The 21518-nt window shown below is 43.8% G+C and overlaps 1 protein-coding gene across 1 annotated transcript in view; it reads left to right on the top strand.

The window, feature by feature from the left end:
- Positions 1-20187, top strand: part of LOC115191826 (glycine receptor subunit alpha-3-like) — a 97575-nt gene extending 77388 nt beyond the window's left edge. Inside the window, exons 7-9 of the mRNA XM_029749766.1 lie at positions 9624-9838; positions 14414-14560; positions 18848-20187. Of these exons, the coding sequence (XP_029605626.1) occupies positions 9624-9838; positions 14414-14560; positions 18848-19168 (683 nt within the window). The 3' untranslated portion in view covers positions 19169-20187. The remainder of the gene's footprint in view (positions 1-9623; positions 9839-14413; positions 14561-18847) is intronic.
- The last annotated feature ends 1331 nt before the right edge of the window (positions 20188-21518 follow it).

The following is a 21518-nucleotide window of genomic DNA, read 5'->3' as shown; positions in this document are numbered from 1 at the left end:
GAATATAGTGCAGGAAAAGGGAATCCGGACACACGTGGATACGGTAGACACATTTCAAAGTAGGTGAAGATGCACGACGTGTTTGGAATTCCATGATCAGAATACTAAAGCTGCATGAACTGTCAAGTCTAGACTCGGCCTGACACACACACACACACACACACACACACATCTCTACTGCATGCCTCCTCTCCCTCAGAGACCTAGACCAGAAAGAGAAGGAATGGTGGAGCAGAAAGAGTCAGAGAAGAGGATGAAAGGAAAGGAAGACATTTGATAGTATCAGAACCCAGCAGAGAGTGAGTGAGAGCAGGAGTCGTCGTTTGTGGGTGTTTTGTTGTAGGGCGGTGTCATGTGGTGTAGAGGTTATAGCAGTGACTCATGGGACTAGAGAAGTGCATTAAGGGCCACGTGGCGTTTGGCCTTGAAAACCCAGCTGGCCATGGAATTCATTCAGAATTATTGCAGTATATTCCTCAAGCGACTACAGAGTCCTAGTGTGAGAAATGAATAACGGTATCTATACAGTACAGATATCAGTGAGGCAGGCCGTGTCCCAAAAGACCTTATTCCCTATGTGGTGCACAACATCTGACCAGAGCTTGGGTCAAAAGTAGTGCACTATGTAATGGATAGGGTGCCATTTGGGACACAGTCATAGTTAACCAAGCTAATGGACAATTACATTTTATGTAATAAAATAACATGGGAAATGTTCTCACTCGTCCGATTCAAAGGGTCAACCATCCCTGAAATGAGCCGAAATCCAGAGACAAAAAATGTGAGGTTTCTTTCTGTCCATCCGGTCCATGTACAATGAAGTCTGTTTTACAAAACTGGTTTAAATAAACTATTCCTCCATTGTCCACCCCAAGGCCTGCACTGACAGCTTGTCACAATTAATGCCTGTGAGTGGCAAGGTGCTGTCAAGGTCCAGAACAGACACACACACATGGACATACACACACACAGACGGGCACACACCAACCTGGTCTTAGAGCATTTCGTATTATTTTGTAAGAAAATCCGACACACTCCAATTAGTATGATATGGTACATTTTTGTATGGTATGTATTATTTTGTGGATGTCCATCACCCATTTCAAATCAAATCAAATTGTATTGGTCACGTACACATGGTTATTGCGAGTGTAGCGAAATGCTTGTGCTTGTAGTTCTGACAGTGCAGCAATATCAACAAGTAATCTAACAATTTCCCAACAACTACCTAATGCACACAAATCTAAGTAAAGGGATGGAGTAAGAATATGTACATATAAATATATGGATGAGCGATGACCGAGCGGTATAGGCAAGATGCAGTAGATGGTATAAAATACAGTATATACATATGGGATGAGTAATGCAAGATATTTAAACATCATTATTATTATTTGTTAGAGTGGTCAATGATTTCAAGTCTGTATGTAGCCAGCAGCCTCTCTGTGTTAGTGATGGCTGTTTATCAGTCTGATTGCCTTGAGATAGAAGCCATTTTTCAGTCTCTCGGTCCCAGCTTTGATGCACCTGTACTGACCTCGCCTTCTGGATGGTAGCGGCGTGAACAGGCAGTGGCTCGGGTGGTTGTTGTCCTTGATTATCTTTTTTTGCCTTCTGTGACATCGGGTGTTGCGCCTTCTTCACCGCACTGTCTGTGTGGGTGGACCATTTTAGTTTGTCTGTGATGTGTACGCCGAGGAACGTAAAACTTTCCATCTTCTCCACTGCTGTCCCGTCGATGTGGATAGGGGGCTGCTCCCTCTGCTGTTTCCTGAAGTCCACGATCATCTCCTTTGTTTTGTTGATGTTGAGTGAGAGGTTGTTTCCTGACACCACACTCCGAGGGCCCTCACCTCCTCCCTGTAGGCTGTCTCGTCATTGTTGGTAATCAAGCCCACTACTGTTGTGTCGTCTGCAAACCTGATGATTGAGTTGGAGGCGTGTATGGCCACGCAGTCATGGGTGAACAGGGAGTACAGGAGGGAGCTGAGCACGCACCCTTGTGGGGCCCCAGTGTTGAGGATCAGAGAAGTGGAGGTGTTGTTTCCTACCTTCACCACCTGGGGGCGGCCTGTCAGGAACTCCATGACCCAATCGCACAGGGCGGGGTTGAGACACAAGGCCTCAAGCTTAATGATGAGCTTGGAGGTACTATGGTGTTGAATGCTGAGCTGTAGTCAATGAACAGCATTCTTACATAAGTATTCCTCTTTTCCAGATGGGATAGGGCAGTGTGATGGCGATTGTGATGGGGCAGTGTGATATGGCAGTGTGATGGCGATTGCATCGTCTGTGGACCTATTGCAAATTGCAGTGGGTCTAGGGCAAGGGGGGGCACTTCAATCCGGCCCACGAGGCCCTTTTTTCTCCCCAATTTCGTGGTATCCAATTGGAAGTTAGTCTTGTTCCATCACTGACACCGTACGGTCTCGGGAGAGGCAAATGTCGAGATCCATGCATCCTCCGAAACACGACCCAGCCAAGCCGCACTGCTTCTTAACCCGGAAGCCAGCCACATCAATGTGTCAGAGGAAACAGCGTACCCATGATGACCGTGTCAGGGTGCATGCGCCCGGCCTGCCACAGGAGTCGCTAGAGCGAGATGGGACAAGGAAATCTCAGCCTGCCAAAACCTCTCCTAATCCGGACGACGCTGGGCCAATTGTGCACCGCCTCGTGGGTCTCCCAGTCACAGCCAGCTGTGACACAGCCTGGGATCGAACCCAGGTATGTAGTGAAGCCTCAAGCACTGCGATTCAGTGCCTTAGACCGCTGCGCCACTCGGGAGGCCCCCACAAATTGATTTTAACAAACAATTGATCCCCCAAAAAATGCAGCCCTCCGTTGAATTTCAAAAGACCGATGTGGCCCTCAAGCCAAAAAGTTTGACCACCTCTGGTCTAGGGTGACATGTAAGGTGGAGGTGATATGATCCTTGACTAGTCTCTCAAAACACTTCATGATGACAGAAGTGAGTGCTACGAAATGATAGTCATTCAGTTCAGTTACCTTTGCCTTCTTGGGTACAGGAACAGCAATTTCGTATTATATGTCCCAAATTTGCAAAACGTACTATATGTTACGAATCTGCAAAACCTACGATATGTTGCGAATTCTGGCTACGTTAGCTAGCTGGCTAACTTTAGCCAGGCTAGGAGTTAGGGGTTAGAGTTAAGGTTAGTGTTAAGTTTAGGAGTTGGGTTAGGGGAAGGGTTAAGGTTAGGGGAAGAGTTAGCTAACATGCAAAGTAGTTGCAAAGTAACTCAAATGCTAAAGTCCTCTGTGATGAGATTTAAACTTGCAACCTTTGGGTTGCTAGACATTTGTGTTATACACCCACTCATCCACCCCGACCAACCACCTGACTTTCATTTTTTCCTTAAATAACCATCTGTGTTATGTAACCATACCAAACATAACATATCATACTAATTTGGGTGTCCAATATTTACATTTGCTATGTTACGTCTAGTCTATGAGACCAGGCTGCAAACCCAGACAAACACACACACCTCCCCGTCCTCCTCTTCAGTTAGTCTCTGGAGGTGCTGGAGCCTCTGCTGGAGCCTCTGGTCAGGTCAGCCTGCAGGGCTCAGGAAAGTGTGTGTGTGTGTGTGTGTGTGTGTGTTAGAAGAGGCTGGTGGGAGGAGCTATAGGAGGAAGGGCTCATTGTAATAGCTGGAATGGAATATATGGAACGGTATTAAACCTATGGAAACCACGTATTTGACTCTGTCCATCCTCCAATAGCTCCTCCCACCAGCCTCCTGGTGTGTATGTGTAGTTATACAGTATATGTGTGTGTGTGTGTGTGTGTGTGTGTCTCTGCCTCTGTGTGTTTGCTGATTGTGGATTCTAACTCTGCGCTGCTCTCCCGGGTACGGTGCACAAACAGACAGAGACTCCGAGAGTGCTCACTCTCTGTCTTTCAGGAGAGACAGCCACTGTTCAAATATGTTTTGAAGCCTCCGCGGCAGAGGGCAATGAAACAGACAGCTGCAGCAGAGGCCTCACACACCTCCTCTCCTCTCTCTTTCAAATCTCTATGCTTTGAGACTCCCTCTTTTCAAAGAGAGCAGAGTGACTTTGTTCAAAGAGCTTCAAGTACATTGCTGTGTGACTGTTAGCAGAGGTGTCATGCCCATATGGGGCACAGGGGCACGTGCCCCCTCAGATATGTCCTGTTTAAATAAATACAAAATATGCACATAAGGTTTTGTAGAATTTTGTTGTTGTTGTTTCTCTGTAATACTACCAGCCACCTAGCAATTTTTTTTAAGTTGGCTTCAGCTAGCCTCGATTGGTTCCCAATCTCCCAACCTCATAACTAGCGATCAAGAATCCATTTCAGGCTATCAATCAAATTAGAGTAGCTAGCTTGTCTAACTATCTTAGCTGGCATGCCTGCTGACAAGGTTGTTAGACTTTAGAAAAGCAAGCCGTTACTAAATGTACTGAATAAGACTCACATTCATTTCAATATTTTACCCAGATTTTAGCAGATATGTAGCGAAGCATATTTAGTTAATACAAAATAAAAATGAAACAGTAGTCAGTAGGATACAGACAGCTCAAGAGGTATGCTTAGATATCTTTACCTACTTCTCCAGAGTCAGATGTCTTTGAGTGCAGTGTTAACCCAATGACGAAGTCTATGGTAACTGCTAGCATGCTAGTAGATACCATAGACTTCCATTCATTGTGCTAATGCTAGTTAGCATTGGCTCTTAAAACTACCTTCCTACTGGATGCCGAGACATAAAAATGGCATCCATGAGTTCATCTGACTCTGAGAAAGTAGATTAAGAATACGTCTTGAGCTGACTCATTGCTAAAATCCCAAAGTATCCCTTTAAGTATAATGAGTGTGGCTGTAAATTGCAGGAAAACGCTGTTTTCATTGTTTTTTTTGCAAAATTCACCAACTCACAGACTTAGAGGCCTTGTCCCCCTCCAGATCAGCAACCAGCCATCCAATGTACTTTGTGCCCAGTCAGATTTTTGGGGTGCATGACACCCTTGTCTGTTAGGCTACAGTAAACAAACACTACAGTAGGGAAGGCATTTCTTCAAAGTTGTGTGGGTCGTTGCATTGTATTGCTCACTAACCCCACTGACTTCATCCTTTAGAAGCAACTATTATAGAGGGATTTATTCTCAAGGGAAATATTGAGGCTGGCGGAATCCTTTGCAATACCTTATCTCAAATGTCCAGAGGTTTACTTTACAGAAATAATGGCTTCATTCCAGTCCATTGACTCTATACATTCATTTCGGTGCATTAGGTTCATATGTTTATTTCAGTCCATTGGGTATACATACATTTTAGTGAATTGAGAGTATTTGTGTGTTGGGTACACATGTTTACTAGAGTGCACTGGGTGCATGTGCTGATCACATATGTAGGAGTACAGGCCAGGGGCATGCTTTGGGCAAAGTGACCACTCACCTCGTATTTTATTTATTTATTTTTTAACCTTTATTTAACTAGGCAAGTCAGTTAAGAACAAATTCTTATTTACAATGACAGCCTACCAAAAGGCCTCCTGTGGGGACGGGAGGCCTTAAAAATACAAATTAAAATATAGGACAAAACACACATCACGACGAGAGAGACAACACTATATAAAGAGACAACAACACAACATGGTAGCAACACAACATGGTAGCAACACAACATGGTAGCAACACAACATGGTAGCAACACAACATGGTAGCAACACAACATGGTAGCAACACAACATGACAGCTGCCCAGCATGGTAGCAGCACAAGACATGGTACAAACATCATTGGGCACAGACAACAGCACAAAGGGCAAGAAGGTAGAGACAACAATATATCACGCCAAGCAGCCACAACTGTCAGTAAGAGTGTCCATGTATCCTGTCAAATGATTTGTCACATGTGCCGAATACATAAATTATAATGCAAAAGTATTCAAATACACAAGAATGAAGCTATATACAGGGAGGACCAGTACCAGATCAATCTGCAGAGGTACGAGGTATTGGAGGCAGGGTAAATGACTAGGCATCAGGATGAATAATAATAATAAGGTATTAGAGGTAGATATGTACATGGAGGCAGGGTAAATGACTAGGCATCAGGATGAATAATAATAAGGTATTAGAGGTAGATATGTACATGGAGGCAGGGTAAAGTGACTAGGCATCAGGATGGATAATAATAAGGTATTAGAGGTAGATATGTACATGGAGGCAGGGTAAAGTGACTAGGCATCAGGATAGATAATAATAAGGTATTAGAGGTTGATATGTACATGGAGGCAGGGTAAAGTGACTAGGCATCAGGATAGATAATAATAAGGTATTAGAGGTTGATATGTACATGAAGGCAGGGTAAAGTGACTAGGCATCAGGATAAATAATAATAAGGTATTAGAGGTAGATGTGTACATGGAGGCAGGGTAAAGTGACTAGGCATCAGGATAGATAATAATAAGGTATTTGAGGTAGATATGTACATGGAGGCAGGGTAAAGTAACTAGACATCAGGATAGATAATAATAAGGTATTTGAGGTAGATATGTACATGGAGGCAGGGTAAAGTGACCAGGCATCAGGATGGATGATAATAAGGTATTAGAGGTAGATATGTACATGGAGGCAGGGTAAAGTGACTAGGCATCAGGATGGATAATAATAAGGTATTAGAGGTAGATGTGTACATGGAGGCAGGGTAAAGTGACCAGGCATCAGGATAGATAATAATAAGGTATTAGAGGTAGATGTGTACATGGAGGCAGGGTAAAGTGACTAGACATCAGGATAGATAATAATAAGGTATTAGAAGTAGATGTGTACATGGAGGCAGGGTAAAGTGACTAGGCATCAGGATGGATGATAATACAAGTAAAAAAAGAACAGAGTAGCAACACCATATGATGTGTGTGTGTGTCAGTGTAACGTGTGTGTGAGTGAATGTTTATTTACAGTAGTGTGTATGTATAGTCTTGTGAGTGTGCATAGAGTCAGTGCAAGATAGTCTGGGTAACCATTTAATTAGGTATTTAGCATTTCTATGGCTATTTAGCAGTCTTTTGGCTTGAGGGTAGAAGCTGTCTCTGAGCCTGTTGGTCCAAGAGACGATGCTCCGGTATCAGAGGTAGCAGAGTGAATAGTCTATGGCTTGGGTGGCTGGAGTCTTTGGAAATATTTCGGTCCTTCCTCTGACACCGCTTGATACAAAAGTCTTGGATGGCAGGGAGCTCGACCCCAGTGATGTATTGGGCTGTCCGTACCACCCACGTTAGCGCCATGCGATCGAGGTTGGGGCTCTTGCCATACCGAGCGGTGATGCAGCCAGTCAAGATGCTCTTGATGGAGCAGCTGTATTACTTATAGCCTCCTGATGTGGAAGAGGTGCTGTCGTGCCCTCTTCACGACTGTGCAGGTGTGTGTGGACCATGTTAAGTCCTAAGTGATGTGGACGCCAAGGAACTTGAAGCTCTTGACCTGCTCCACAAAAACCCTGTTGATGTTGATGGGGGCATGCTCTCCCCTCTTTCTCCTGTTCTCCTGTAGTCCACGATTAGCTCCTTGGTCTTACTGATGTTGAGGGAGAGATTGTTGTCCCGGCACCACACTTCTAAGTCTCTGACCTCCTCCCTGTAAGCTGTCTCATTGCCGTCAGTGATCAGGTCTACCGCCATTGTGTCGTCAACAAACTTGATAATGGCATTGGGGGTCAGCGTGGAGTGGTGTTGTTGCCTACCCTCACCACCTGGGGACGGACTGTCAGGAAGTGGAGTGGGTAAGGTATCTGGGATGATGGTGTTGATGTGTGTTATGACCAGCCTTTCAAGCATAATTACAGACTGGGACAAGGAGAGATTGAGAATGTCAATGAAGACACTTGCCAGCTGGTCTTCGCATGCTTTGAGAACGCACCCTGGTATTCCATCTGGCCCGGCGGCCTTGCGAGTGTTTACCTGTTTAAAACTTTTATTCACATCGGCCACCAAGAGCGAGATCACACAGTCATCTGGAACAACAGGGGCTTTCACGCAAAACTCAGTGTTGTATTCTTCGAAGCGAGCATAAAAGGGATTTAGCACGTTTGGGAGTTCTGCATCACTGGACAACTCATAGTTGGGTTTCCCTTTCTAATCTGTTTGATCTGCAGGCCTTGCCACATACGACTAGCGTCAGAGCCGGTGTAATAGGATTTCACCTTCCTCCTATATTGTCCTTTTTCATGTTTGATGTCTCGTCAGAGCTTGTAGCAGGCTTTCTTGTCTGGGCCATGTCCGTGTCCCGTTCCTTGTAAGCGGTAGCTCTAGTCTTTAGCCCAGAGTGGATATTGCTTGTAATCCATGTTTTATTTTTTTTTTGGATACCTTCTGGTCACCATAGCAACACAGTAGCACGCGCTCCAGCAGGTATATTTCACTGGTCACCCCCAAAGCCAATTCCTCTTTGGCCGCCTTTCCTTCCAGTTCTCTGCTGCCAATGACTGGAACGAATTGCAAAAATCACTGAAGCTGGAGACTCATATCTCCCTCACTAACTTTAAGCACCAGCTGTCAGAGCAGCTCACAGATCACTGCACCTGTACATAGCCCATCTGTAAATAGCCCATCCAACTACCTCATCCCCATACTGTTATTTATTTATTTATTTTTGCTCCTTTGCACCCCAGTATCTCTGCTTGCACATTCATCTTCTGCACATCTATCAGTCTAGTGTTTAATTGCTAAATTGTAATTATTTCGCCACTATGGCCTATTTATTGCCTTACCTCCCTTATCACATTTGCACACACTGTATATAGACTTTTTCTATTGTGTTATTATTGACTGTATGTTTGTTTATTCCATGTGTAACTCTGTGTTGTTGTTTGTGTCGCACTGCTTTTCTTTCTCTTGGCCAGGTCGCAGTTGTAAATGAGAACTTGTTCTCAACTAGCCTACCTGGTTAAATAAAGGTGAAATAAAAAAATACAACTGTGGGGACGTCGTCTATGCACTTATTGATTAAAACCGTGACTGATGTGGTAATCTGCTCAATGCTATTGGATCCCGGAACATATCCCAGTCTGTATGCTAGAAAAACAGTCTTGTAGCCTGGCGTCTGTTTCATCGCTCCACTTCCTATTGAGTGTGGTACTGGTAACCTATGAACTGTGGTTTGGGTGTGTGTGATGGTGGAGAGATCTGACAAACGTTGACGCATCAAAGGCAGATAGCATTACTGGCATTTTCATCTGAGGCCCATACACTGAGCTTTGATGATCAAGATAACCACAGCTGCATGGACCGACAACATGGAGATTGATTTAAACTCCTCCACAGCACAGTCTTTTGCATATTATTTGAGTTGCTAGAATTGAGATTTTCTGAGAAGCCACGTTGTACAGTTTGTGTGTGGGTTTGTTTACATATACAGTATATGGTGTGTATGAGAGGAGGAATGCTGACGTTCGTAAGATATGGTCTACAGAGAAACCTAATAGTCTCCAAAGAAGTATGCCTCATCTTTCCTATACATTTTCACTGTACATTTCCAAGTATGTTATTCAGGCAGACTTTAATACGAATCAAAGAAAACATAGGCACTTGTCTCAGTCTCTCTCCTCTCCTCTCTCTCCCTCCTCCCACAGGGAAGTTCACGTGCATCGAGGTGCGTTTCCACCTGGAGAGACAGATGGGTTACTACCTGATCCAGATGTACATCCCCTCTCTCCTCATCGTCATCCTCTCCTGGGTCTCCTTCTGGATCAACATGGACGCCGCGCCCGCTAGGGTGGCACTGGGCATCACCACCGTGCTCACCATGACCACCCAGAGCTCCGGTTCTAGAACGTCTCTACCTAAGGTGGGTCGGGTGCAGAGTGTGTGAGAGTCTGAGTGGGGGGTGCGGGTGTGTGGGGTTGGCAGGAGAGTGTGTTGTGTGCATCACCACTGTGCTCGCCCAAAAAGGTGTCCCTTCTTCAGGACTGACTGTCCGTTGTTGATTTATGGTCTAGGTACAGGGTGACTTTTTCTGTTTGCTTAACGGAGCCTTGCAGTATTGCAGAGATCTTACAAGATTGAATGTGTTGCATCGTTTATACACTCTTTTTACACCTAAATGATCTCAAATAGACTGTATAAAGAGTTACCTAAAGAGAGATATCCATTAAGACATTTTATATATATAAGCGATGTTCTGAGATATGTACAGTAAATGCCCCTGCTAGTGTTCAGAGAATTTCTGTCTATATGGAGCATCTCAGTACGGTTTAATACATCTCATCCCAAAGGGCCTGTGCATATATGTTTGGGATTCACCCATGTAGAAGAACAAAATACTGGCACTTACTTGTTAAATGACAAGTTCAGTATTTTTAGACTTACTGTAAAACCGAGGATACAATTTTCTCCCGGGTCATAGACTACTGTCAAGGTCAAATTTAAAATAAATCTAAATAAAAAAAATACCTAACTTGTCCTTTTACCCTTGAGTAGTATTTAGTGTTCTGTATGCGTTAAAGAATAATGCAGTATACTATATGGAATGTTCTGTTACGTAACTCAATTAAGCATTCATCAAGAAGACGTTTTTACACCGTCATGATATAAGTGATTGCATATCGATTTCCTTGAAAAATAAAACCGTAACATCATGACAGGCTAAATACACTGCTCAAAAAAATGAAGGGAACACTTAAACAACACAATGTAACTCCAAGTCAATCACACTTCTGTGAAATCAAACTGTCCACTTAGGAAGCAACACTGATTGACAATACATTTCACATGCTGTTGTGCAAATGGAATAGACAACAGGTGGAAATTATAGGCAATTAGCAAGACACCCCCAATAAAGGAGTGGTTCTGCAGGTGGGGACCACAGACCACTTCTCAGTTCCTATGCTTCCTGGCTGATGTTTTGGTCACTTTTGAATGCTGGCGGTGCTTTCACTCTAGTGGTAGCATGAGATGGAGTCTACAACCCACACAAGTGGCTCAGGTAGTGCAGCTCATCCAGGATGGCACATCAATGCGAGCTGTGGCAAGAAGGTTTGCTGTATCTGTCAGCGTAGTGTCCAGAGCATGGAGGCGCTACCAGGAGACAGGCCAGTACATCAGGAGACGTGGAGGAGGCCGTAGGATGGCAACAACCCAGCAGCAGGACTGCTACCTCCGCCTTTGTGCAAGGAGCAGGAGGAGCACTGCCAGAGCCCTGCAAAATGACCTCCAGCAGGCCACAAATGTGAGGGTGGTATGAGGGCCCGACGTCCATAGGTGGGGGTTGTGCTTACAGCCCAACACCGTGCAGGACATTTGGCATTTGCCAGAGAACACCAAGATTGGCAAATTCGCCACTGGCGCCCTGTGCTCTTCACAGATGAAAGCAGGTTCACACTGAGCACATGTGACAGACGTGACAGAGTCTGGAGACGCCGTGGAGAACGTTCTGCTGCCTGCAACATCCTCCAGCATGACCGTTTTGGCGGTGGGTCAGTCATGGTGTGGGATGGCATTTGTTTGGGGGGCACAGCCCTCCATGTGCTCGCCAGAGGTAGCCTGACTGCCATTAGGTACCGAGATGAGATCCTCAGACCCCTTGTGAGACCATATGCTGGTGCGGTTGGCCCTGGGTTCCTCCTAATGCAAGACAATGCTAGACCTCATGTGGCTGGAGTGTGTCAGCAGTTCCTGCAAGAGGAAGGCATTGATGCTATGGACTGGCCCGCCCGTTCCCCAGACCTGAATCCAATTGAGCACATCTGGGACATCATGTCTCGCTCCATCCACCAACGCCACGTTGCACCACAGACTGTCCAGGAGTTGTAGGGAGGTCATACAGGCACGTGGAGGCCACACACACTACTGAGCCTCATTTTGACTTGTTTTAAGGACATTACATCAAAGTTGGATCAGCCTGTAGTGTGGTTTTCCACTTTAATTTTGAGTGTGACTCCAAATCCAGACTTCCATGGGTTGATAAATTGGATTTCCATTGATTATTTTTGTGTGATTTTGTTGTCAGCACATTCAACTATGTAAAGAAAAAAGTATATAATAAGATTATTTCATTCATTTAGATCTAGGATGTGTTATTTTAGTGTTCCCTTTATTTTTTTGAGCAGTGTATTAAAGGTCCAATGCAGCTGTTACCTACAATATCAAATCATTTCTGGGTAACAATTGAAAGAATAGCTTCTTAGCAAAGAGCAATTTCTCAAGCAAGAATTTAGCTAGGACTGTCTGGGAGTGGTCTGAGTGGGGGAGGGGAAAACTGAAAACGAACTGTTATTGGCAGAGAGGCTTTGAACTCTCTTTCTTATTGGTCTATTAACTAATTTACCGCCTGGTGATATCACCAGGGATGCCAAAACTCCATCCCATCAAAACAGGCTGAAATTCCAGGTGGTCTTTTCAAACTGCTCTTACACTAAAGGGGTATTATCATAATTTTCACAATTTCACAGCATTATTCCAACCTAATAGTGTGGAAATATATATAAAACACAGACAAATATAGTTTTTGTGCCTTTAAAACCTTACATATACAGTGGCAAATAGTATAGGCAGTATCAAGATAAAACCAGCTAAATACTCTATGACACATATTTGCTATGTATACAGGGAGGGAAAAAAGTATTTGATCTCCTGCTGATTTTCTACGTTTGCCCACTGACAAAGAAATGATCAGTCTATAATTTTAATGGTAGGTGTATTTGAACAGTGAGAGACAGAATAACAACAAAAAAATCCAGAAAAACGCATGTCAAAAATGTTATAAAATTATTTGCATTTTATTGAGGGAAATAAGTATTTGAACCCTCTGCAAAACATGACTTAGTACTTGGTGGCAAAACCCTTGTTGGCAATCACAGAGGTCAGACGTTTCTTGTAGTTGGCCACCAGGTTTGCACACAATCTCAGGAGGGATTTTGTCCCACTCCTCTTTGCAGATCTTCTCCAAGTCATTAAGGTTTCGAGGCTGACGTTTGGCAACTCGAACCTTCAGCTCCCTCCACAGATGTTCTATGGGATTAAGGTCTGGAGACTGGCTAGGCCACTCCAGGACCCTAATGTGCTTCTTCTTGAGCCACTCCTTTGTTGCCTTGGCCGTGTGTTTTGGGTCATTGTCATGCTGGAATACCCATCCACGACCCATTTTCAATGCCCTGGCTGAGGGAAGGACGTTCTCACCCAAGATTTGACAGTACATGGCCCCGTCCATCGTCCCTTTGATGCTGTGAAGTTGTCCTGTCCCCTTAGCAGAAAAACACCCCCAAAGCATAATGTTTCCACCTCCATGTTTGATGGTGTTCTTGGGTTCATAGGCAGCATTCCCCCTCCTCCAAACACGGCGAGTTGAGTTGATGCCAAAGAGCTCCATTTTCGTCTCATCTGACCAAAACACTTTCACCCAGTTGTCCTCTGAATCATTCAGATGTTCATTGGCAAACTTTAGACGGGCATGTATATGTGCTTTCTTGAGCAGGGGGACCTTGCGGGCGCTGGGGGATTTCAGTCCTTCACGGCGTAATGTGTTACCAATTGTTTTCTTGGTGACTATGGTCCCAGCTGCCTTGAGATCATTGACAAGATCCTCCCGTGTAGTTCTGGGCTGATTCCTCACCGTTCTCATGATCATTGCAACTCCACGAGGTGAGATCTTGCATGGAGCCCCAGGCCAAGGGAGATTGACAGTTCTTTTGTGTTTCTTCCATTTGCGAATCACACCAACTGTTGTCACCTTCTCACCAAGCTGCTTGTCGATGGTCTTGTAGCCCATTCCAGCCTTGTGTAGCCCATTCCAGCCCTGACATCCTTGGAGAGCTATTTGGTCTTGGCCATGGTGGAGAATTTGGAATCTGATTGATTGCTTCTGTGGACAGGTGTCTTTTATACAGGTAACAAACTGAGATTAGGAGCACTCCCTTTAAGAGTGTGCTCCTAATCTCAGCTCGTTACCTGTATAAAAGACACCTGGGAGCCAGAACTCTTTCTGATTGAGAGGGGGTCAAATACTTATGTCCCTCATTAAAATGCAAATCAATTTATAACATTATAGACATGTGTTTTTCGGGATTTTTTTGTTGTTATTCTGTCTCTCACTGTTCAAATAAACCTAACATTAAAATTATAGACTGATCATTTCTTTGTCAGTGGGCAAATGTACAAAATCAGCAGGGGATCAAATACTTTTTTTCCCTCACTGTACATGTATTATGTATTCTCATACACTCCTAACATACTCCAGATTATGTAACAGCATCAATCCAATCTCTGTGAAATGAAAACATAAAACAAGCTGCAAACTTGGCCAGACAGTTGAAATTCTGCCAGACAATGTCAGACTATTCATTCTCTCAACTCCTTTGTCTCCGTCTGTCAGTCTGTCTCTGCTCTCTGACTGTGTGACTGTGACTTTGTCTCTCTGGTGTTGTAGGTATCCTATGTGAAGGCCATCGACATCTGGATGGCGGTGTGTCTGCTCTTCGTATTCTCCGCTCTGCTCGAGTACGCCGCCGTCAACTTTGTCTCCAGGCAACACAAGGAACTCTTAAGACTCCGGCCGCGGAGAACGAAGAAGAAGGTAATGTTTACAGAGCAATCTAGAACAAGTTCCTCGAATCAGAGCGTGAACAAACAACTCCGTGCAACAATGACTGCATATTGCCGTTATGATGTGGTTCCTTAAGGAGCTCTGATGCTGAAGTAAGGGGTCAATGAATAACTCATATCTCAATGCTTTAGCACCTAACAAATAATGAAACAAGCAATTCTATCCTTCACAGACATATCCTTCTCAAACATACAGTACATGTACACTGAGTATACCAGACATTAGGAACACCTTCCCCTTTCGCCCTCAGAACAGCCTCAATTCGTCGTGACTCTACAAGGTGCCAAAAGCGTTATACAGGGATCTGGCCCATGTTGACTTCAATGCTTCCCACAGTTGTGTCAAGTTGGCTGGATGTCCTTTGGGTGGTGGACCATTCTTGATACACACAGGAAACTGTTGAGTGTGAAAAACCCAGCAGGGTTGCATTTCTTGACACAAACCATTGCACTTGGCACCTACTACCATACCCTGTTCAAAGTCACTTAAATACAAATCCTCCCCTCATCTACGCTGATTGAAGTGGAATTAACAAGTGACATAAAATAAGGAATCATAGCTTTCACCTGGATTCACCTGGTCAGTCTGTCATGGAAAGAGCAGGTGTTCTTAATGTTCTGTCCACTTAGTGTATACGTTGAGAGTTTATACCACAGATTGTATCATATTGGATTGCTAATGTAAAGAGCTTGTAGCACTGTAGCAAACACCAACTAGTTGTGTCAAAGTCCATGAAACAAGCAGTGTAAGATGAAATGTTGTCTGAAGACTGTCTGAGGATGTTGAAAAATGTCAAAAGAGGAGGTTGACAGAGGAGCTCTGGGAATTAGTTGGCCAAAAATGTGACTTGACGGATGTCGGGGCGGCTTAGTGGCCTTGACTCTGTGGTTAATTGGGTTTCTGGCTTTTTGGACATTTTAAAAGAGTAAGACGGAAAAGTCCAATTATACGCTGTCTGTCACTAAATCGGACCCTAGCTTGGACTCCGGGCCTGGGTCAGATAAATCATGTCTCTATGGTCAAAAGGCTTGCTTATTTAGGTTATTGAAGCTATTTATCCAGGCAATTCAGTTGCGAACAAATTCTTACTCATGAAAGTAGACTATAGAAAGTTGGCATAATCTTTGTATTCGGACTAGGCAAAACAACATGGCCTTGTTTGACACAAAGAAAAAGTTGAGGCACAACAGCAAAGCAACTTCCCCAACAGGTGCAATGTTCTACCATCCACCTTTGAGTCAACACTGCCCCCATGTGGCCATATACTGTTACTACACCAACCTGTCGTGCACCAAGGATAAAACTTCCAATGTTTACTTCGACGTGTTTACTACAAAGCTTCCTGAAGGACAGAACGGGTCAGTGTCTGAACATTTGGCTGATGTCTGTGTTTCTTCCTATCCCTCATCCATTAATATAAAATGGAGACATTCAAAAAAAGACTGCCTCTCTCTGTACCAGGGGAAGAGTCCATTTGCTTTATACTGTGTGGATTTTACCAAGGGAATACTCAGGCCAATAATATCATAGCAATGGAGGGAAATTGAGATAGATGAATGAACACTGCTTGTAACCAAGAGGAGGAAAAAGTCACTAAGTGGATAGGGGTCATTGTCAATTCAAACATGCAGGGCTCAGCCTTTCTTTAACTAACTTGAGGTAATGAACTTGTCTAGAAGTCAAATACCAACACAAAAATTATGTTATGTTCAATTTCACCTCGCCCAGTTTCTTAAAGCATGGCACAACTTTAGTTTTGATTCACCTTCTTGTTTGATGTTCTTGTTTATTTTCATGTGTTTCTGGCATATCCACATGGTTTCAGGCATAGCCACAGAGTTTCAGGCATAGCCACAGGATTTCAGGCATAGCCACAGGATTTCAGGCATAGCCACAGGGTTTCAGGCATAGCCACAGGGTTTCAGGCATAGCCACAGGGCTTCAGGCATAGCCACGGCGTTTCAGGCATATCCACGGCGTTTCAGGCATATCCACGGCGTTTCAGGCATATCCACGGCGTTTCAGGCATATCCACGGCGTTTCAGGCATATCCACGGCGTTTCAGGCATATCCACGGCGTTTCAGGCATATCCACAGGGTTTCAGGCATATCCACAGGGTTTCAGGCATATCCACAGGGTTTCAGGCATATCCACAGGGTTTCAGGCATATCCACAGGGTTTCAGGCATATCCACAGGCGTTCAGGCATATCCACAGGCGTTCAGGCATATCCACAGGCGTTCAGGCATATCCACAGGCGTTCAGGCATATCCACAGGCGTTCAGGCATATCCACAGGCGTTCAGGCATATCCACAGGCGTTCAGGCATATCCACAGGCGTTTCAGGCATATCGACGGCGTTTCAGGCATATCGACGGCGTTTCAGGCATATCGACGGCGTTTCAGGCATATCCACAGCGTTTCAGGCATATCCACAGTGAATTCCACTATATTGCATGATTCTCATCATCATTTTAGTACTTTGTTTGTTTATGTTTTCCGTTTGCATGCTTCTCCTGTGATGAAAGAATGGTGATGAGGATCACTCCATTGATTCCAATGAGCTGGCTGAGTCATTGAGACGCTTTAATGGTTTGAGAAACAACGATACGCCCATATATGGATCTATGGGCCACATCTACAATTCCTCTGACAGGGTAAAGAACATTAGAACCCAGCTATAAAAACCCCACACTCCATCTGGTCATAAGTTTGTGTGTTTGTGTTTGTTGTAGTTGTGTACTGTTCCTCTGCTGTTTGTCGTTGTCTGTGTTCTCTCCATATTCATATTGATTTTCACACCTAAGTATGAGAACTATACAAAGGCAGCATAGAAACATACATTTTTTTTACAGTATTTCATCAAAGAGAATGTGTTGTAAAAATGTGTGGCAATTAAATCTTCCCTGGAGTCAGATGACCTTGTGGATCCCATTTTTATAACTCTGCATCCAGTATGAAGGAAGTTGGAGGTGGTTTTGCGAGCCAACGCTAACTACTGACTGGACGCCTATTGTAAAAGCTAGCATGCTAAGCGTTACCATAGAAGCCTAGTCATTGTGCTAACGCCAGTTAGCAACTTCCTTCAAACTGCACGCAGAGGCATAAAAATGATATCCAGTTCATCTGACTCTTGGGAAGTAGATAAAGGGCTTCGATTGCCGAATTCCCAAAGTATCCCTTTAAGCATAATGTGACTCACAATGCTGGTGTGGTGACTCATTGACTCTGTGACTTTCTTCATTACACTAATGGCCTTCCATTATTCTTCATAATGTGTTCAATGTCATAATGGCCTGTTGTGAACTTGTCGCACACACACACACTCCCTGTTTTCACTCCCAGTTCCTTGTTCCTTTCAGTTGGTGTTGCTGTTTCTTTTTATTTCCCTATCCAAATGCATTTCTGCCTGGAAACAAGGAAAATATCAAAACATTTCCTGCTTTCCTATTCTTCCCTCAGGTCAACATATCATTTGTTGTTCATTGTGAATTCGCTCATGGAAAAATGATTGCTCAACTCATATTGATTCTGTTTTCATTCCATTTAAATAATTTCCATATTGGGCATGTCAAACAAAACTATCACATGCAGGGCTTTGTTTGTGCATTGGCCAAAGGTAATAGCCCTTCATTCATATGATGTCAATTGCTTTTTAAAGAGAATTTCCAGAGCTGAGCCCTTTTTTCAACCCTAGTTTTGACATTTGAGGACAAAGGCCAGGGGGACGCTTGAGTGGTGACAACTGTAAAGGGTACAGGAATGACTAGATTTGAAAGAGAGAGGAGTGTGTCCTAGGATAACACCAGAGGCATTATGGGTTATAAAAACAATAATAGACTAGAGGTTTTAAGCAAGGTCTCATGACGCACAAATCACTCCATGCTCATGTTGCACTTTGATAGATTTATTGAGTTAGGGAGAATAGGCATTGACTCAACATGAAGTCAAAGGCTGAAGTTTAGTTGAAGTGAAGTTTATTTGGAGTGTTAGCAGGAGGGAGACTGAAGTGTACTTGGCTGGGAGACTTAGTCAGCCTGTCATATTGCTGCTGCTGCTGTTGCTATGGCAAGTGATCCCCCAAGGTTAAGAGAGGAGGGAGAGCAAAGATCAATGGAGGGAGAGGGATGACATTTCAGTGTCCCTCTCTGGAGCACCTCAAGGTCGTCCATCGGGGGAGCCGTTCCCGTTCGGGGAGTTCATTCATCCTTGACCTCTGACCCCTATCTAACTAACTCCTGTCTTTCCTGTTCGTAGGACAACGACGTGAGGGAGAGCCGCCTCAGCTTCACCGCCACGACCGGCGGTGGCGGCACGGCGGTCAAGGACGGCACCATCCCCAAGGCCACCAACAACGCCGCCACCACCCCGGGCACCGCGGGGCCACAGCCCGCCCAGCACCCCAAGAAGGACCCGGCCACCAAGAGCCACGAAGAGATGAGAAAGCTGTTCATCGACCGCGCCAAGAAGATCGACACGGTATCGCGGGCGGGTTTCCCCCTGGCCTTCCTGTTTTTTAACATTTTCTACTGGGTCCTGTACAAGATTCTCTGGGCTGAGGATGTGCACAAGGACTAGTACAGAACACTACAGTACAGTAGGGTACATTACAGTACAGTACAGTAGGGTACATTACAGTACAGTAGGGTACATTACAGTACAGGACAATGACACAAGGGGAAAGAAGACCCCGGTCCCTCCTTACAATGTGGGAACTGTTTGACATTAACATTTGGCAGTTCACCAACTACCTGGGGTTCCAAAACAAAGTCCTGCCGAGGTTTTAAAAAAGAGGATTAAGGAGATTACTTATACTCGGGAGATGAACTGAGTAATTACAGAGCAGAGTTATGTCCGTATCGCCCACCAACAACAAGAGAGGACAGACACCGTGCTCACTATGCAACTGGAGACCAGTTTGGAGTATCGGACGAGTCCCACTTCACCACCCTACACAATGTGCAGTCAAAACAGGAGCAATGCTTTTATTCACCTCTACAAACACAGACACACAGGACCTCCCAAACACTGTACCCACACTTGTGTCTTACAGCTTTACTGCCAATGTTCTATGTACAGTACAGTTTCCATACAACACTGGTAAACAAGGAAGAACTTTCAGTACACTTAAGTCCTTTGTAGGTTTTCCACCAGATTATAGTGTATCTTTATTATAACCATCAGATGTTTGTTATAATTCTCAGATATAAAAAGCTGCCACTTTGACACATTTCCAAGCTCACTGTTGTGGGTTAAATGTCCCGTCCCTAGTGCTACTCATCACGTACAGAAACGTAATTAACCTCTTTGTGACTTCGTTGAGTGATTCAACTCCCCAGGTCCACACTCAGCACAAACTCAACTATGGTGTTAACATGGTTTTTCTCTCACCTTCATTTCCTTCATTTCCTTATTTCCACAAAATGATGATTCACTGTCCCGTTCACTCGGTCAAACCAACCACTGCCGAAACACTCAAGTCAAACAGGGGGCCAAATATGTGAATGCGTCAACCTTAAATTACCTAGAATCTCAACACAAGCTAACAAAGGATCGACCAAAGAGGTAACCTACTGAGAAAAACTGAATGAACAACATGAAAGTAGAATATAAAAAGAGAGATTTGATACCGATGTAGTCGCCGTGAGTCCCCACTGTGAATTTGGAAGGCTGAGGATATCATTAAAGTAACTGCCGAGTGTTTTCAGATATCTATTAAATATGACCTATTATTTCTTACAAAAGGAGTGAAATTGTTTTCTTTGCTAAATGTTTTAATTAAGTATGTTAAAAAAAGCAGGTTTTCTGTGTTTGAAGGGTGTGGACGTACCCCAACAACAGAATGGTGTGGGCGTATATAAATATATACTCGAGTAGACCGCTGATTGGCCAGCTCATCCTCCTCTAGACTGCTGATTGGCCAGCTCATCCTCCTCAGGGAGATGACATGTTCTATGAGGAAATGGCAAGCATTTTTTAAACGGTCTGTTTGAGATACAAGTTTGAGGTGGGGTTTTTGAAGTGTTTTTTTTCTCCAATTTATGCTTTGGTCACAAATAAGAGTATAGGATGAGTCAACAACATTATTTGGAAATTAGTTAACAGAATATGAACTTTTAAAAGGGAGATTTTCACTGGGCAGTTACTTTAACAGTATATAGCCATAATACTATACACACAGCCTGAATCAGGCCTTTCACTTCTTGGTTTACAACTTGCCTTTCAATATAATCTTTATTTTATCATTTTTTCTATCAAATGCTCACAAATTACTATTGCTCTGGTGTCACTGAGCATATCACTCAGAAACTGTGTTGGTAGCAGTACACAACCCTGGGGAGCACCATCACAATTAAGTTATAACTGATCTAGGTTCAGTATCCAGAGTACCTATATTTGAATAGATACATGTATGGGATATAAGACTTTTAAATGAAAGGAATTCACACCCTCCATAATTTGGGGGGTAAAAGTGCATGTATAGAGATGAAGAAAGAATTTAGAATAGATTGTAATGGTTATGATGAAGTAACATTTTATTTAACTATATTTAAAAAATAATTATAGAACTGAGGGGTTGTTTACTTTGTACGGTATGAATTATTATCAACAACAGAGCTGTATGAACAGACAAATTATCGGAATATCGGACAAATGGGCAATGATTCAGTCGTGTCATATTCTTGTGTTTGATCAAACCTGATGACACACAGAGACGGTATAAAACTGCAGTGTAAAGACCGGACCTCATTTTAAGATGACTCACAATGGAGAAGACGATAAAATAAATATATTTATGGATACATCCATGAAACGTGCAATATATCAATCTCCTCTCCATTTTCTAGATGGTTGACGGGTTCTTGTACTCCAAGACTCTTGTGATGTTTTTTGAAAGATATAAAAAGAGATTTGGTAAGGCATTTCC

This window comes from Salmo trutta, chromosome 4 (genome assembly GCF_901001165.1).
Source record: "Salmo trutta chromosome 4, fSalTru1.1, whole genome shotgun sequence".
NCBI lineage: Eukaryota > Metazoa > Chordata > Actinopteri > Salmoniformes > Salmonidae > Salmo > Salmo trutta.
Note: the sequence above shows the minus strand (reverse complement) of the source record. Positions and strands in the feature narration are given on the sequence as shown.